Source organism: Drosophila gunungcola, unplaced genomic scaffold (genome assembly GCF_025200985.1).
Source record: "Drosophila gunungcola strain Sukarami unplaced genomic scaffold, Dgunungcola_SK_2 000001F, whole genome shotgun sequence".
Lineage (NCBI taxonomy): Eukaryota > Metazoa > Arthropoda > Insecta > Diptera > Drosophilidae > Drosophila > Drosophila gunungcola.
Window position 1 is genome coordinate 2606385 of NW_026453197.1, and position 19392 is coordinate 2625776.

The 19392-nt window shown below is 40.0% G+C and overlaps 1 protein-coding gene and 1 long non-coding RNA gene across 5 annotated transcripts; one reads left to right on the forward strand and one right to left on the reverse strand.

The window, feature by feature from the left end:
• The first annotated feature begins 358 nt into the window (after nt 1–358).
• On the forward strand, nt 359–1175 carry LOC128263300 (uncharacterized). The gene is made up of 2 exons (XM_052998279.1): nt 359–444; nt 510–1175. Exons 1-2 carry the CDS (start codon nt 373–375, stop codon nt 1014–1016), a joined length of 579 nt encoding a protein of 192 aa, XP_052854239.1. The 5' UTR covers nt 359–372; the 3' UTR covers nt 1017–1175.
• Nucleotides 1176–14956: 13781 nt separating this feature from the next.
• LOC128262475 (uncharacterized) lies at nt 14957–19100 on the reverse strand. 4 transcript variants are annotated; one of them, XR_008268346.1, is made up of 4 exons: nt 17805–19100; nt 16659–17634; nt 15977–16078; nt 14957–15911 (listed from the first exon to the last, which is right to left on the reverse strand). It is a non-coding gene; the product is annotated as an uncharacterized LOC128262475 (long non-coding RNA). The 4 variants fall into 4 exon arrangements; XR_008268345.1 differs by having other exon boundaries at nt 15977–16073; nt 16659–19100; XR_008268347.1 differs by having other exon boundaries at nt 14957–15840; nt 16659–19100.
• Nucleotides 19101–19392: the final 292 nt, after the last annotated feature.

Sequence of the window (19392 nt, forward strand, 5' to 3'; positions counted from 1 at the left end):
ATGTTGCATGTTGCACGTTGCAAGTGGCTGGCTGCGGCGGACCACTTGGGTGACTATCACTTTTGCAGCTGCAACGGCCACGGCCACGGTTGACGGAAGCGACTGCAGAACTCAAGTACGTGTAACAACCTTAACCCTAAAGCGGACGAGATGGAATGGACCATGTCCGCTCACTCGAACCACTTGATACCCAGTTGAACCCAATTTGTTGATATAACATTTCGCTGGAAAAGCCCACAATGGAAATTATGCGAGTCGAGTGGTAATGCAATACTTTCTATTTCAATGCTATGGTTACATCAACTGGCCGTCCTAGGCCCAATTGCGAATCTTTCACTTTTGGGCTCGCGCTCTATAAAAGCCAGTGGTCAGATGGCAACCATTCGCATTGCCAAACAGAGATCCGGCCAGGTAGCCACGGCCATTTACAAGATGTGGAAATTCGTAAGTGCAGTGAGTGAAAAGGGGTAGTCTCCAAGCTTAAATTCAATACCAAGTGCCATCCTTAGCTACTGATTTGCAGTATTCAGCTGATTTGCGCCTCGGAGCACAGTGGCGAAGGATATGGCGAGAGTTACGGCTACGGCGGAAGCGGAGGAGGAGGAGGGGTTAGCGGCGGAGGAGGCGAAGGTCACTACCAAAATCATCACCATCACACACCCACCACATACTCGGAGATCTCCAAGCACGTGCCCGTGCACGTGATCGAGAAGGTGCCGCTGCCCATTCCCCATCCGGTGGCCGTTCAGGTGCCCAACGTCATCCGGCTGCAGATCCCGGAACCCTACGCCGTCCACGTGCCCGTCCAGCAGGAGATCCAGGTGCCGGTCTACAAAATTGTGCCCGAGATAACCGAACGGAAGATACCCTACACCGTGGAAAAGCCATATCCCGTGGAGGTGGAGAAACCCTATCCCGTCGAGGTGATCAAGCAGATCAAGATTCCGGTGCCAAAGCCCTACCCTGTTCCCATTACCATCTACAAGCACGTCCTGCAAAAGGAGCACGGCTGGTGATGACCGTTGTCGTGGCTTGTTAGTCGTTAAGTTTCAGAATGCCAGCTCAGATCCGAGAGTATTATCTTACGAGGTTAACGAGTACCTAATAAATACTGAGTTTAAGATACAACGTTGACATTTTAATTCGAATTCTTATAGTCGGTTCTCGCCAGTTCGCAAAAATTTTCCTACAATAAACATATTCTTGTTTTTTTTTCACAAAATTTAGATTTTTGGGTATGGTTTTTCATTTATAGTGAAAATATGAACTTTGCAGCACCACCAACTTTCCAATTTCAGTATTTTGTTGCAAGTAGTTAAAGATAAACTTAACTTTATTGACTGTATCAACAAGAACTTTTGACTGAAAAGTCCCAGGATCTTAATACAAAAAACAAAGAAACAGTTTTTTTTTTTTTTTATGATAGAACATGTGTAGTTTTGTTGGCAACTTAGCAGCTAAAGCTAACACATGAATTTTCTCCCAAAAGTATGTATAACCAATTTGGTGAAGAAAATGATAAAAAAAAATGTTAAGCTTAAAATATGTTTACTAATTTGTTTTAAAATATTAAATACCCTTTTTGTAACTTTTCTTAATTGAAGCAAAATTATAAGAAGTCAGATACTATTGAAAAGTGAGGAATATGTTAGCAGGTATCTTAAAACAACGATGTTAAACATAGTATATAGCTATCGGTAAGATTTTTATCCATCCAGAGCGGGTTGTAATTTTAGTTAGTTTTTTAGTGATGAGCATCACTAGGAGAAGTGTCCAACCTTCCGTTTCAGCTTTAAAGAATAATGGCTATTAATACAAATATTTAAGATTTCAAAGTGACGTTTCTGCATCCTAAAAATGATAAAGATACAAAGAACTAAAAACAAAGCTTTTAGCTATTTGATTTTGGAAATTGGTTTGGTTTTTTTCTTGGCTGAATTCTTTTCCCAAACTTAAAATGTTCTTGACGAGAAAGCGAAAGTAGAACCCGGGACGAATGTCAGTTACATGTAGACTCTACATTTTCGAAAGGGAGAAAAGCTTGGCAAACTTTTCTGGCCAAAGCTAATTTCCGGAATACTTTAAAGAAAAGCTTTTTTTTTTTGAGCTGGCCTCCTTTATAATGGCGGCAAAGTGCGTATACACACTCTAACCAACACACTCGCACCTCGCAGGTTCGTTAAACTTTTGCGAATTGATTGACGCGGTGGGGGAGAGTGTAGGGCAGGTTTTCCTCAAACCGATGACGTGCGCACACTCCACACCCATCCACCTTTCGCACCTGGTGAGGTTTTATATCCTGTATGTCCTTGAAGGAGACAAACACTGGACTGGCAAGGAACTTTCCGCGATTGTCAATGATTTCCATTTGTTCCCGACAGAGCAATTCCCACCCGTAATTCTTACCAGTCCGTACAGTAGTCAGTGAGTCAGCCATTCATTCAGACAGTCAGTCAGTCAGTCAGTCAGTCAGTCAGTCAGTCAGTTAGTCAATCAAGCGCAGCTGCCGCAAATTATTTATGCACAACTTGTAGCTCCACACACGCACACGCCTGGTGAGCAAAATGTATCCAAAGGATGTGGCTCTGCAACTCCCATATATATGATATACCCGTGTGGATGTGTGCACAATGTGTTTGCCTACGTGTCGGGAACTTTAATTTTGTTCACATTCGCAGCCACATCCACATCCACAACCACATGCTAGAATAGTTTATCCATTTGTTCTTAAAATCTTAGCTTTCCTACCATTTTTAGACAACTTGCAAAGTTTTGTCTTAGCGGAAGCAGAGTAAATGGAAAATAATAGAAATTGCCAGAATGCTTGCATACATTATTCTAGGTAAAATCAGCAAAACTTTTTCGTAATTAAATTTTGCCCCTCCCGTGGAAACCTTTGTTCGTTTTCATTTTCCGACGGAGCAGGTTCAGGTGGGGCTGGCATTTCATTAATTATGAAAATATTCCACATGATTGTTTGTGGCTTCGCCTGCACGCATAAACTTTTGTTTTTACCAACACAGAATCGTCGAAATGCAATTGTTGATTTATCCCCTTTGCGTTTCCGTACGGTGTCGTTTGCTTCATTCATCAATTCATTTTAAATGTTGGCGATTGCACGCCTGATGAAACGATAAATGACATATCCAGCGTGGTTTCGAATGGTCATTTGACCAGTACATTTGTGCATATTGCAGTTGTCAAGCCTCGGGTTTTAGGTAATTACTGTTTAGCTATCCTTTGATGGGTTGATTCGCCCAATTCACATTAGGCCAACATTTTCTCTCACAGGAAAATGATTCAAGTTTCACATGATTTTATGGATGGATGATTTACCGTAGTTATTATTAAAACTTGTAATTTGTGACAGTTGTTTAGTTATGATAGTAATGCTATTGATTAACATTTATAATTTATGAGGCAATTATCGCAAAAATTGATGATTTTCTAAACTTTAAATTAATAAATTAATATCGTTTTAGAATAAGCTTAAATATAATGCTGATTTATAAGGCCTGCTGGCCTAGTGAAAGAAACAATACTAATAAAAATTGTCGTTCAAAAATTACTGTGCCACGGCTCTTGAAAGCCAATTACTTGGCTATACGTTTGATGTCACAAAGAGCGGGCCGAACGCCCCTGACGATTACCACTTTCTTAGGCCACATGTGGCAATTGAATCTATCTGGCCTAAGCCCCAGCATAATATGCGAAAGCCAAGCCTCAATTCCGGCTCCCCTGTCTATCCAATCGATTGGCGCATAAAATGCAAATTAAATTGTCGGAACATTTGGTATTACAGCAGCCAAAGCTCTCAGCCAATGAGCTTAGCCAAAGTCTGGCAAACAAATTTACAATGCTAAGCCCATGTGAGGGCTGGCGAAGGGAAGGTGAGGTGAAGTGGGTACGGGGATACATACAAATGTACAGATGTGCCGGGAACACGGGGCTCGACTAAAGGGGAAACTTTTGGATTCGTGGAATTAATTTAAGTTAATTGATTTTTCTGCCAGAAGCTCTGCACGTGCAAGACTTGTCCGCACGCAGACAGACAGGCAATCGAAGAGGAAATGGAAAATGCGGCCGGGGGGAAAACGAGGGTCGAGGGACGAGGTCGGAAATTGACAACTGCCTCGAGTGTTGAGTTGTAAGGGAAATACATTTCCATGCCTCATTCACATTATCGCCCAAGTTTCCATTGAGACATCATACTTGTCGTCCTGCCTGACAGGTAGACGAGGATGGCGACGCTAGATGGAAATCTAGGAGCGCCCCATTTCCCATTTTCCAGCTGCCACATCTGGTGTAAAAATAGACCCGATCTGGCCTGCGCTCGATGGCTAAAAGCAGCGGCTAGAGCATTACTAACACCGAATTAATCAATTGCCCAACGAATCGACTTGTCTTCACATTGTTATTTTTAAGCATTTCAAAGGCTACACTGGCAGAAAAACAGAGCCGGCTGCCTTCCCACGGAACCTGCTGATTTTCCTGTCTAATGAGGTGTGAAGTGGTGTGAATGCATGAAGTCCTTTGATGGGGCGGTATTGGATGGCACTGTGAAAATCCCTCTGGCAAGTTTATTGATTGCCACACTCACTTGTCCCTGTTCTCAATCCAAATTTAGTCTCTGTCGACAATGAGCTAATGGTATATATAGTTTTCCTTCAAACCCGTTTAACTTTATCTTGTATTTTCAATGAAATATGAGCACTATTTGAAACCTCATTTCTTTAGGCGCTGAAAATAACCTCTACTGCAGGCACTTCCCCGTCAAAGTCAAGAGCGAGCATTAAAAAATGTATAAAAATATGAATCAATGTCGAATCAAAAATCCAAAGCCAATTTCTTTTCCCTTTTCCTGGATAAAAGCCATGCTCAAAAGTGAAATTGAATGGTGAAGAGGGGCCGCACTAAAGTCATAAAAGTCGCGTGGACCAAATTAGGAGGAATTCTCCGCTGTCTGTGGAGGGGAGCAAAGGGAAGAAATGTTCCTGACTCCTCCCGCCCTCTCCTCGTACTTTATGTGCACAACAATTTTAAATGACTTTGAGGAGGCGACCCAGAACACACTGGCATACAGACGGTTGCACAGATACATACAGACACACAGGAGCAGCAGCCGAAAGTAACAGATAAGATTAGACGCCCAAGCCAGTGACAACAGGCGTCGTCAAGATGGCGCTCCACGCCCACATTGCGTATGCGTGCTCTTCTACACTGTGAGAAAATATTTCTCTAAGCAACACAATAAACACTCCAAGTCAAATATAGGAATTACCGTCGGTTTTTCCTGTTTTGTTACAAAACACAGTGAAAAAAATAAAAATAAAATATATAAGCATTTTTTTCACATTTTAGATTTTGAACTTATTTGTTTTAAATTGATTTCCGGAACTCTTTCTCTGAGAGGTAGTAAAAAGTAACAATTATCATTTGTATTTGTGTACTATTTTTACAGCACATACATACTATACAACTGTATATTATAATACAAAAAAAATCTATTTTCAATGTATTAAAACATTTTTAAGGTTTTGCAAACAATTTTTTTCGGATAATAGCATTTATTTCTTCCAGTTTCAGCCCGTAAGCGAGTCAAGGTTAAGCTCCAAAATCGCTCGAAACGAAACGAACCTCAGCCATCAAAGGCAGCAATGTTTTTTCCTCATTTTCTTTTTTGCGCCTTTTCCTTTTCCTTAGCTCCTTCGAATTTTTTTGTAGCCGATTTTGTTTTGTTTCGGATGCTGCGCGTGGCAGGGAAAACAGCTGGCTGGCTCGTAATGATTACGAGACTTTTATGGCAGAACGAAACGCTGCACACAAAGCCCGAAAAGGGTCCCAAAAGATGGCAAAAGAAGGAACCCTCTGTACCTGGAATCCGCCCACTTCTTGTGCCACCCCGCACTCTATCATTCGCACATCGTTGGGCAAAGTTCGGAAGCGTTTATTGGAAAGCCCCCGCCCAGGGAGATGGAATAAAGTTAAGCGATTATGAGCGCCGCCTAGAAGTAGGCAACTTTTTCTTCTTCCGCCCAGAGAAGAGAAATAAGGGTGAGTGTTTCTGTTCTGCAAAATAAATATACACCATTAAAAGTAATGTACGAAATGTTAAATAAAACGTTTAAGATTCTGCTTCAAATGCTGAATTCCAGCAAAATCAAATCGCTTGCGGCTCAGGTGAAAGCGAATTTAGTGTTCTAAAATTTTGTGGGTGGCAAGTGGATAGTCTACTTCCCTCCTCCCCCCCAAAGTATCGTGCAAGATTTATGGACGAAGCTCGTGCTTATGGTGTCGCAAAAGGTTTGTTTTCGTATACCATTCTATTTCACATTTTGTCTGCCGTAAATCTGGCACCACCTTGCTGTACTGTCTATTACCGAAATTGTGTCTTATATCCCTCCATCTCATTTGCCGCGTGCCGACGCTTTTGGGTTGCGTGCAAAAATAGCCCAAAATAAAAATATATGAATGAGAAAATATTTGTGCAGAGGCGCATAAATCACAAGAACGCAAACACGAGCACAAACACCCTATATTGTTGGAATATGAAGTATATAGTATATTGTACTTAATGGCTTTGCATTTGCCAAACTATTTAAATATTATTCCAAATGAAGGGCAAAGCAAAGCCCGACTTCATATCCGATTCTTCGTTTGCGAGCCACTCCCCCCCTTCCCCAAACCAACCGCATCCCAAGGTCGTTCAGTTCGAAGTGCGTTGTTATCATTCGGATATTTGCATAGAGCTTACCAACATTATCATGCCGCATATACATATATATGCACAGACTTCTGCCATCGGTGCCTTTGGTGTGATGAGAAGGCATTAAAATCCAACCTTGGGAATGCCAGACACGTATTTTCATTTCCCCGCCCACCAGAGATATATGGGCAACTCATAATGACAGACATCTCTGTTTGGGCTTTAAATTCCGATGTTTAAGGTTTGGTTTGATATGGCAGTGTGGTTTTGGGGCTGAAATGCAAGCCTTTCGCCTACAAGATCCCTTCAATTTACCGTTTGAACGGGTTTTCATTAGTTCGGATAAGCTGATCAATGTTCCGTATCCTGGAATACTCTACCATTATATTGGCATCATAACTTGAATACAATTTTTGAATCACAAAGTGTTTTTCTTAAATTTATTGTTAAAAAACTTTTAGATATATCTATTAATAAATCAAGTTTTTAAGTTGTCAAATTCGTTAGAAAGCTCTTAAATTACCCACCAAATGGTTAGATATAGTTTTTAAGCTTTGAAAGCTGTGGATACGTTTTGTCCGTTTGTTCAATAGGTTAAAAAAACTTTAAGTATCCCCACAGCTCGCAGAAGCTCAGTATACTAGTCTTTTAGTTAATTTATAATAATATAATTTTAGCTTCATATGTGGCTCACTAAGTTTGGTACTCAAATTTATTGTTAAAAAATAAACTCTTTTAAGCTAAGCTAATAAATTCGTTAGTTATCTTTTAAGTATCCCAATAATTATTCACATCTTTTTTCTAGCAATTTTTTTTTTGAACTAAGTAAAAGTAGAAATAAAGGTATTTTATCTAAGGCTTAAAGTGTTAAATTAATGTTTATATTATTTCATTGGAGTTTTAAGCTCAGGCAGCTCAAAATACTATGTTATTTCAAAAATACTCGCTCATAATAAAGTAGACATGCAAATTCGTTCTAAGAAAATTGTAAAATCCCAAAAAGGGCTATCATTTTGCCCCAGTAAAAACCAATTTCAAAGTATGTTTTACGTTTATGTCGTCTGTCCCTTTGAGATCCCAGATCCCCGAGCGTGAGAAGTCAACGCTGAGGATGAGAAGAAGGAATCCTTCGAAGCGGGCTCTCTTTAAAAAGGCTCGCGAACTGCGTCCTTGGCCAGAGTTGCCAACTACTTTTCGGAGGCACTTCACCTTCACATCGACCCCACCTCCACTTTTCACTTTTGGCGCTTTCTCTGCTTTCTCCGGTGCGGTGCCAACTATCAGTGGTGAGTGAAAATCGCTGATGCGTGGCACGGTAGGAGGGGGGGGGGAGGCAAAAGCGGGGGCGTGTGGGAGGAAGCCCCAAGCGAGCGAGGGAAAATACATTTTTGCACTGAAATAGCAGCTAAAAGGTTGTGTTCGTGACCTTTGCCAGGCGTTTTATGGTTGTCTCCAGCGTTCAGTGCCTGCGATTGCTTTGCCTTGCTGATTTGGCAGCCTCACACTTCCACACACAAGGAAAGCAGGAGGGGCAGGACTCCTGCTAGTTAGAGCTCTCTGCGAAACGTGCCACTGCTTAGACACTCGCTTGCCACGCACATTTCCTTTGTGTGCCCCCTACCTCTTCCTCGGAGCATGTACAGTGGAGCTTTCCTAGGTTCTCCTTTAAAAGCATTTGGGGATTTGTGACACAACATTTTAAAAGCAAACATTCTATTAGACAAGGCCAAAGAAAACTATTTAACATTCTACAAAACCATAAACAAGCCAATTATATACAAGCCTACAATCTTTAAAACTCTTTAAAACTAATGGTTTTTAAAATACTTTTAACTTGTACTCTAATTTTCTTTATTTATTTTTTTTTTTTTTGAATATATTGATTTTATAAAACGTGCAATTTGAATACTTTACATATGACAGCATTTTAATACAGGCCACTTTACTGAAAGACTGCTTAGATCTTGCACTTTGGAAAATTAGGTCATTGATTAGTAAAGAGTTGTATTTTCAGTTTTATTTTTGCAATTCTATCGTAGATGCTTGGAGAATTTTCTCTGCTGGTGGCTGGAACAGCTACTGATGCAGCTCCAACATTGCGTATACGCAACGCAAGTGCAAATATAAAGTGACAAATTCACCTAGGTCGTCAGAGTCGGCATACTAAATCCTACAGCCTTTGACATTTCTCTTGCATCACGAGCAGAAAAATGTGCGACTAAAATAAAGAACGACTTAACCTGATTTTTTAAAGCAAACTTTTGCAAGGACAAATAGAAGGAAATGAATGACGAAAGTGGAAATTTGCCACATACAGGCGAAGGTTCATTTAAAATTTAAAATTAGCTTGTAATAATATTTGTATAACTTAAAAAGTGTTTCTTAAATCTGTAATTTTAATCTACATTAATAAGATTTTATGAGTGTTCCTAATAAAATATCTTCTTATGACTAAGTATTCGAGAAATAAATTATTAATTGTATTCAACAGAAATCTGTGCGTCAGTCAAATTTCAAAAAATTTGTATAATTTAGTTGCTTATAGAATATTGAAACCCTTTTCCCATTGAACTCTTTTGCCCTATGAACATACTCTTTCAAGCTATTTGTTAGCTTGTTATTCTTGTATGGACAAAATCATTTGAATTTGAACCAATAATGTAAATTCATCCTTTTGCAACATTTTTGCTTTACCATTTCAAGTTTGGCAACCTATAATTTTAAGTTTTGGAAAGGGGTATTTTACCTTACCATTTCGATGTTGGCAACAAATAATTTCGAGTTTCAGGTACGGAATATTTTATTTATACTCGAGCAGAGAGTGGAATTTATTTGTTGTGTCCTGCATCAGTTCAATAATTCATAGTTACTGTTCAAAGTTAGCTTCTGTGACAAACTTTTTGCTACTCGAAATTGGTTTTGTTCAAATTTATTGCCAGTTCAGGGTCCACAGTTAGGTCATCCATACACACAACCATCGCCAGTCATCGAAACCTGAAATTGCATTTCCTAATTGATGTCAAGCTCCGAGTCCCGAAAAAGCAAGCGACGCATGTTCAGCAGCTCAACGTTGGTTGATGGCTGATGGCTGATTGATTCGGGCTCAATTGGTTCCGGACAAGGCGAGCAATGCCTGTGGGGGGAGCCCGTTTAAAATCCCAGTCTCCGGCTTCGCATTGTTCCATTTGCTGCTGTTGTCACCTCTGACTTAGCCACACACATGATTGGCCCAGAAGTGAGGCGCCTCGTGGGATATTAATGGCTTTGGCCCCACCTCCTGGCACTTCCCATTTGGTGGGCTCCTCTCGCCCATTTTACGGCCTTCACGCGACGGGATCCTGGTTATGACTGGCTCCGACCCTGGTAATTGATATTAAGACAAAACGAGCCTAATGGTATGCCACAAACAAACAAATGTGCCAAGTGGATTTATTTTTAGCCAGCCAAAAGTTTCTGCTTCGATGTGGCAATAAGTTTTTATGATCTTCTGAAATTACAAAATATGAAGAGGCTTTCGCCGCCAAAAAAGACTAAAGTCTGGCCAAAGAAATATAAAAAGAAAATGAAAATGAAAATGAAGAGTGGTGTGCTAAACTCGGGTACATAAAATAATTGAGGTAAAATACTGCGAAGCCGATTATTAGTCCATCGCATAAATTTCTTGAGCCTCATAGATTGCACGAAATCTTTGCGTATATCAATCGCAGGGATCTAGGGAATGGGACAACCGCTGGAAATAACCCTAAAGAACCAAAATAACCGTCATAAGTCACACAAAATCAATTTGCAGAAAACAAAACTCTCCCCAAATAAATCACTGGGTCGCAGCAGAAAAATGCTTACATAAACGAAAAGAAAAACCTTAAAGCTCGCCAAAAGGAAAGTGGAGGCAGAATGAACGGAAACGGAAAAAGTTGCGAATAAATGGAATTATATCCTTGGCAATGGCTGCAGTCGAGCAGAAATGATCAACTGCTGCAGGCAGGACGACGAGGGCTCAAGGTAAGTCAAATGAGGACACAGCTGGGGATGGGGAAGGTCTGAAAGTAACTGACATTGCAGCACACGGCTAAAAATATTACCCAATTGCGTAATTGATTTGTAAAAAATTGAGATTGTTTTTACAAGTGGCATACACATGTTATTTTTTTATGTTTTGAATATACCGTTTTTAACTGGCAAATAGTATCTAGTAATATGAAAAGCAGTTATAAATATAGAAAAGTAGTTCGGTTATCTATCTTATCTATTTCCCTTATAAGCCCTATAATTTAAGAATTATACAAGATAACACTTTCTCTTTCGGCCAATTTTAAATTGGGATATATAATAGTTAGAAACATGAAAACTTTTCCTAAATTAACAAAAATTTCCTATTAAAATATTTGGATGTATTTTACATAACATAACATTAAACTCACATTTGCTTCTCTTAGTGCACCAAAAACCGATATGCCAGTGAACCATGCGAGTGCATGCCAGTCAGGATTGCAGCCTCCAGGAAAAGTTGGCCAGAGCACTGGGGGATGGCTGCTCAATGACGATGCATCACTGGCAGCTGTGGTCTTGCCAGCCTTTAAGCCTTTTTAGTGGCTGCTGGTCCGAGCCGATAAAACGCTTGACTGCTGCCACTCGTCCCCAGTCCAACAGCGACTTGAAGGGTCGAAGTTGGGGCAATTTATGCGGGGGCTCGGTTCAAGTCCCGATGGCCAGACGCTAATGAAGCAAGCCCAGAGCGGAGCAGCAGGCCCAGTCCGGCCGCAGGCCAACCCCTAATCCTTGACACGTGTTGGCCAACAAAGACAGACGGCGAAGGGGACAGATCGAAGGGAAGTTGCGGCCCACAAACAGACTGCGAGGCATTTGAAATGCGTTCCCACAATTATGGAAATGTTATAAATAACTAGTGGAGCACACTGGCCGCCATTTGAATGCCCTTAAAAATTGTATAAATCGATGACAACTATGAAAATAAGTTCAGATGGCTCTTGAAAAATAATCAAAGAGTCTATGAAAGTATAGATGGGAAGTTATCGATGTCGGAGAAACATTTACGTTGATAAATCTAAATTTTTATCTGTGATAAGAAAAACATAGTTTTTAGGTTCATGAGAATGCAAGGACTTTGTGTTTTCTGACAAAGGAAAATATAGATACTAAAAAACCACTAAAATTCCTTTTTTGAGTCGCAAACAATTGTAAATAAATACAAATCATATTTAACTGGCATTGTGAGGATCCCAAAATACCCTCTTAAAAGTGTATAAAAAAGGACATGCTAATGGGAACGAAGTTGGCCGTCATCATGACGATTTGGGCAACCTTCTGGAAAACTGGGAATGCAGAGGAACAAAAAATGGTCAGCAGACGCGACGCAAAAGGAAAACATTCAGCAGGAACGGGAATACAAAAAATTTAGCAAAAAAATTTTTGCAAACGTAGGTCTCATAAGGTTGTGGACAAATTATTCGGGCCCTGAAAACAAATAAAACAAATAATGGAAAACCGCCGAAGGGAAAGGACACGAATAACAAATGAAAGACGGCTAAAATCTTTTGCGGAAAAGAATACAAATATTGCAAGTGATTTCTGAGATATGCAAATATATGTGCACGTTTCCTGTACCGTATTAATAATTTGGATTTCCAATTCAATTTTAGGACTCCTTTGCATTTTTCTGCCAAGACCAACTTGGATAATCCAATCTGCACTGTGGCACGCTCTTGGGTCAATTTGCCGAATCATTTGCAATCGCCCAATTGGCCATCCCGCCATTTCTGACCCTGTCTGCGTCCCTGTGCTGCCAACTGACCATATCTTGGCCATGATTGCTTTTCAATGCGTTTGGCGAACGCTCCAAGGCGAGGACGAGGGGGCGAGTTTGAAAGCTCGGCATTTGCCAAAGTTCCTCTGTTTGTCCGCTGTCTCTGGGGGGAGTTCAAGGACAGTTATGACCCACAACGCCCCGCTCTACCCCGCACCACCCCATTCAATCCTTCGCTACGGCTTGTGGTTCTTTTTTGCTCGCCATGGTCATGACGTTTTATCAAAAAACGCTAAAATGCGTCGCAGCCCGAAAGTAGGCAACGCTTTTGGTGTGGGGCATTTGTTCAGTGCCAAAAATAAAAACCAAATGAATGACGCATATTACATGAAATGCTCTCTATAAATGGACAAAATGAGGATGCAGCCCCCAAGCTGAGAGGGGGAGTGGCATAAACAAGCCAGCTCGTTTGCTGCGGAAATGCAGCTGCCAGAGAAATAAAGATGGCCAACGGAATGGAAGGAGGACCAGTGAAATGCGCAGCTAATTGCGTACTCAAAGGATGAAAGAAGGGAGGCGGGTTTGGTGCTCCATTAGTACTTGGTAAGAGAAAACCAACAGCAAAAAGTCTGTTAAGTATAAAAGGTTGTATGTACATATAGAGTTTCCAAATTAGTGCAGACAAAAAGAGTGACATAAAACATATCATATAAATTATAATGCCTTAAATCATAATTTATTTAGAAATAACAAGACTAAATTAATTTAAATTAAAGCAAATAATAACATAAATGTAAACATTAAAATAAAATTACTTTTATTGGTTTTTTTTTTGAAAATTCGAATTTTTCAGTTTTGTTCAGTTTAATTTTTCATGTGAGGAGTTTGTAATTTATATCTATTTTCTAGCCCTTAAAAGTTTTTAAAACACAATTTATTTTTGATCATCAAAGCAAAGCATGTTGAAATATGTATTAATATTTAAATTGGATTTTCCCTCTCATTTAAAAATGCAATCGACATAGATTTTCCTCCTTAATTAAAATAAAATTACAGAGGGAAAAATGTGATTCCAAACAAGTTTGTTAAAAATTTTACATCCTTGTAAAAAATAAAAGCAACAAAATTCTGCGGTCCACCTGAATATCGATTAATTTTAATGAATGTTCATTAACGATTTTACTGCATTGTGGTTAAGGGTTAACTTAATTGAAGGATGTGGAATGATGAACATAATCCGTTTTTGACTCTCCATTAACAGAGTTTTCATGTTCTTTCCTGTCGTCAGTTGCCATCCGCCCTCTGTTACAGATAAAGCGCAGAAAGCGCGACTTTCGCAGTATAAATTACATTAATAAACTCATCCGAAAGAGGGAGAATTGTCTGTGGCAATGTTGGGCCATTAGACGTTGCAAGAAGCCATCAGCCAGCCACTGCAGCACGAACATTTTGGGCCGCCAAAAGGGAGCAAGTTTTTACTTTCGGGTGACCTCTCACCCCCTCTCCTTACTGACCCCCAGTCAGAAACTGTAGCAGCATCAACAACACTGCCAACTGCTGACTGCCAACTATGCTGACGACGTCAACAGAAACTTTCAGCATCGCTGAATTTTTGCAGCTTCGGCTTTGTGTGTTGTTGAGCCCGCTTGTTGCATGTTGCAATGTGTCAGCAGCACGCCCCCTTGACCCCCTAGCCCCTTAACCCCTGCCTGCGTTTGACAAACGCCGCCATTGACGTCATTGGAGTTAACCCTTGGCCAGGCCCAGCATTTAGACGCACAGGTGGCTGGCGTGGGCGGGCTCAGTCAGCTCAGTCAAAGCTGCAAAAATGCTTTTGTGGCTTAACCGGCCGCGTCCGGGTGCATCAATCGAAGCGTGCCAGGGACACGAGGCGTAAACTCGCCCTTAAGCCCCTTTTCATCCTCCACACTAGTCTCCCATTCAGTGGGAGTACCATTCCGCATGGGCATTGGTATTATTTAAAGCCATCAAAAAAATACAACAGACCCAGATAATAACCCGCAAAAGGCTTAGGCCATAAGGCGTTCAATTCAACCATTGCCAAGTTAACTGGAAATAATTTAACGTTTCTAGCGAGTATATATCTATTTAGCATTTTAGCACTAGAAGTAAAACATGTAATTCTATGTTCTGTTCACAAAAGTTAAAATATTTTTCTAGATCCTTGTTGTTATTATTATTTGATGCTTTCTTATAGTTAAAGCTACAAGCAGATAGTGGTTTATAGGAGCTATAGCAAAGGGAGGGCTTAAGCTCTTATAGGATATATTAACTATGTGGCTTTATATTATTTATGTTTAATAATATTTTTATTTACATTTTTTATATTTTGTTGTTTGTTATTTTTGTTTGTTATTTTCGGTGGGATTGGATAAAATTCATTACATTATGAATTGATAGAAACAATTATGGGAATGGGCTTTTTATTAAATAATCTTTTTTATTATATTACATTTATGCTGTTCTTTATTTTTCTGTTCCGCATTTTTCTGTTCTTTATTTTTCTGTTCTATATTTTTCTGTACCCTTAACATAATCCATTTGATTTAGTTTATCTTCTTATGGCAATGTAAGCCATTTGAATTTTTTTAGCTTGTGACAAAACTATCTCCCTTTTTCTCAAAGTAAAACGTGCCCAAGCACATTTACAATTTGTGGCATTGCTAGTTTTATATAAGCACAGATTATGGTTATTTTACTTCCTATTTTTATTTTACATTACTAGCCAATTTTTGAAATCGAATAAAAAAAGCTCTACAACACTAGATACGATCTTCTACACGATATTATGCAGCTTAATAAACGTACTTTTACACTGATGAATAATTCTAAACAAAATGTTCGGTTAAAACCGGTTCCGTTCGTTCATTTTCTTTACTTTTTCCATGTTCTATCAACGCCTGCCTCTGACCGAAAGAAATGCAAATAGGTGCACACTCGATGCACTCGATTATGTCATCGCATCACAGGCAGCAACAGCTGTGAGCGGCAGATACATTTGCATCTTTTTGGCCTGGTCAGGCAATTATCAGTGAAATTAGTCGTCGTCAAAGCGCAGCTAAGAGGTGGGCGGAAATGGCCACAATCCGCAGGCAAGGGGCCTACACTTAAATCTAATGTGGGAGATCGAGCCGGAGGATGGTGCACTTAGCGCACGGGGTCCCAAAAGCAAACCGAATTCGGCCACAAAAATTAATTTACCCTACGGACGTGGGAGTGGGAGGGACAAGAAGTCATTTGCGTCAACCATCCATCCTGGCAGCTGACAGCAAATTCAATTTGTAAATTTTCGTCTCATTGTTGCTCTTCGCCGGCTGGGAAGTGGGACGTTTGGCCAAAATGGTTGCAGCTGTTGGCCACATCACAGTCACAGCATCAAAGGCAGCCACTGGGGCAAAGATACATGAAAAGTGCCCGAGCCTGGGCAACAACTCGGTTTCAATTAAATGAAATTCAATTCAAATTAGTCCGTTAATTGAACTTACTGTGCGAGAAACGCAGATATCCGCAGGCGATTATTTTGAATTATGAGGCAGTTCTACATGGAAACCGTTGATTCCGGATTATCTTGGCTCGGCTTTCCTACGCTTATAGATGGAAAAAAATATATATTATTTGCATTTTTTGTTCGCACTTTTCGTTTAGTAAACTGACCTTGTAACAAATATTCGCAAATTGCACCGGCAACAACAACAACAACTACAGCTGCATTAAACAATAACAAAGCCAAAAGTTGCACACAAAAAAAATAACCACACGACATGGCAGAGTGTAGATACAAATGTATCTACACCATGCATCTGTATTTGTATCTTTGCGATTGTCTAGCTGGCGCTTGTACACAGAAAGAAAATTTGTTAGGATATAATTTCCAATAATATTATTTTAAATAATATATTTAACCTCCTAGCCGCATTTTAGGAAATTAAAATAAATAAAACAAACTATTATTTAAAAACTATTTTGTTATTCAACTTAAATCTTGTTAAAGTCCCGATAATGCCAAAAAATAAAAGAAATGTAGAACTTAAATCTATTTCAAATTAAACACATCTTAAGAAGATGTGAATAACAGATTGTTTCTGTGTACCTTGTGTGCTCGACAGGCGCTAGTTTTAATGCTTACATAAAGTGGCGTGCACAAAAATACGAGTATATACTACTTACCGATCAGAACCTGAACGGAGTCAAGACCGAAACAAACTCCGAGGCAGTGGGAATTTCGGGGGGAGGATGATGGCGTGCCCAAGTCGGGGACTCGGATTCGCATTATTGCCTCCAGTTCAAACGGCAGACACGGGCATATATCTTAGCACGAGCCGCGTTTGATTGTTTGATTGAAATACATGGCAGTTTGGGAACTGCCTCCACCAGCGGCAGATTCACTGTGGGGGCAATTTCGCGAATAATGTGGTTCAAGGTGCTCCCGAATGGGAGCAGAAATCAGAAGCAAACAAAACGAAATCTAATAATAATTGCCATTGGATCGATGGGGCCAAGTTAAAGTTTTATTATGGGAAATTTTCCATTTTTATTCGGTTGGTAAAAAAAGAAGAGCTCTTCGATTTAAACTGAGTTGAACTCTCGCCAGTCATTCACCCACCCGGCGTATGGGTAATTTGTCTCAATTAATTGAGTATACGCAACGATTTGCATTGCAGCCGTCGAAAAGATCTGCAACAGTTATGGCACGCGAAAAAAACAAAACAACAAGTAAAAGTAATGACCGGTTAGTGGAATATGCAGCAGGGAAGCCCTTCTCAGAACTGTGTAACTCGACACGACATCACAGCCGGAGGTCGTCGCTTTTGAAATTGTATTTCCCTTCTCTTGCTGACCTTTTCGCTATTCGCTTTTCGCTTTTCCTTTTCCCATTAAGCTTTCCCGCTCTTGCGCTTTTTCCAACATTCTGTTAAAGTGCAGTTCCGATGGGAACACAATCCGAGCTCAGATGCATCTTTACTGCTGGTTCGGGCAGCCAGAAATTCGTTATTAAGTGGTCGACACTCGAGTGCCATTTCAAGCAGGTCACAGTGGGAACTCGCCGGCGGCAACCGAACCAATCTGAAATCCATTCCATTCCCGCGAACAGATAAGCCGCGCTGATTGGACTGCAGCTAATCAAAAGGAGGCTCGATTAGGGCTATCAATGAAAGACGGATATTTCAGGTGTATCGCCGAAAAAATAAAGGGGAAGTCTACAGTAACAGCTGCACAATTTAAGTTAAGTGAGGGCGTGCCAGTGGTCACTAAGGTGTTCATTGTCTTTCGAAATATTTTTAGATACAACTGACAGTTTTATGCTGCCCTCACCTTTAGTTATCAGCCGCCCATTGTTAGCTGTCATTTGGCCAAAGTAATTTCCATTAGCAATTCACACATCCAATTTCGACTGACCACAAAGAAACACTCAACGCTCAACTTTTTACGCACACAAAGAGGGGGATTTTGGAAAGGGGCAGGGCAAATAACCCATTCATAAAGCATTTCCACCGCAATTTAAATTTGATTTCTGAACAGAACAGTGCAAATTCATTTGCCGCACAATTTGATGTACGATTAAATTTTATTATTTCTATTTTTATGTGGCGCAGTAACACAACGCAGACCCAAACGAACTAGCTGCCGTTCCGTAATTACGAGCAATTTGTATTCACTTAGCATATGAGCACAATGGACACGCAGATTAGATTGTTTATAGAGTGGGACGGACGGAATCAGAGCTGGAATCGTTCTGTGGGTGGGTGGGCATCTCAATGCAAACATTCTTGTCATCCGCACAGATGTTTGACAACATGCCCACTGTGCGTGCCAGCACTGTCCACACACACAAATGCACACACACACGAAACCACAACTTAAATCTGAACAGTATAAAATATATGTGATATATATCTATAGATATGGGTACTCATTCAATCGTACACGTCTCCCAAGCCAACGTGAGCGTCATATTAATTTATGAGCACCAGAAATATGCCAAAAAGCCCAGACAAAAATTAAGTAAGTGCAAAAAAGATGAAAAATAAAATAAATTAACAAAAAAATTGAGTGAACAAAAAACAGCGAGTCGTCATCGTAAATTTGTTCACAAAGCAAGTGTAAACGTATCTGGCGAATGCGAGAACGCGTATGTGTAAGTCTGAGCTCAACGCTTTGTCGCCATTTTTGGCGAGTTGCAAGTTACGCATTTGAGTGTTGAAATACTCGTATGTCTCGCCTGCGTTTTTGTGTCACTGCCCACAGAATAAAGCATTTGAAATATCAAAAATTCAACCACTCTCGATTTGGATTCCGAATGGCATCGAGGAGTTTGCACTCAAGTGGGCGTTTGCTTGGAATGTGGCAGCCCCAGAGGCTTTTGGAAAATGCAGCGGACTTTGGCTTTCAATTCAGCAACACAAAGTTAGATATATATACAATCGCTTTCCAAATAATGTCCGGATTAACGAAACTAGAGCAAGCTATCTAGACACTCTCAAACAAACATACACAGACATCCACGTAGTATACAAATAAGTGGCGAGCTAGCGAGGAAAAATTTACCAAAATAAAGCATTAGAAATTTGAAAAAAACATCATTCACTCGACTTTACTTAATAAATTGTAGTCATTGTGTTTAGATAAAATACATATATATTATGGCTTCAATTATTGTATCAATTCCCTACAGACAACATATTTATCACTAGAAAAATCTAATAGAATCTTAAATATGACCATTGAATATGTAATATGTGATCAGTAATATTCCTGAAGCAATATTTAAAATTACTTTTTTCAGAATGGACTAACTTATAGGTCAACATACATAATGGTTTATGACCTAACTTATAGGTCAACATACATAATGGTTTATGATTTTCCAAATTGTGGCTGCCCAATGTTGTTTTGCTTTGGA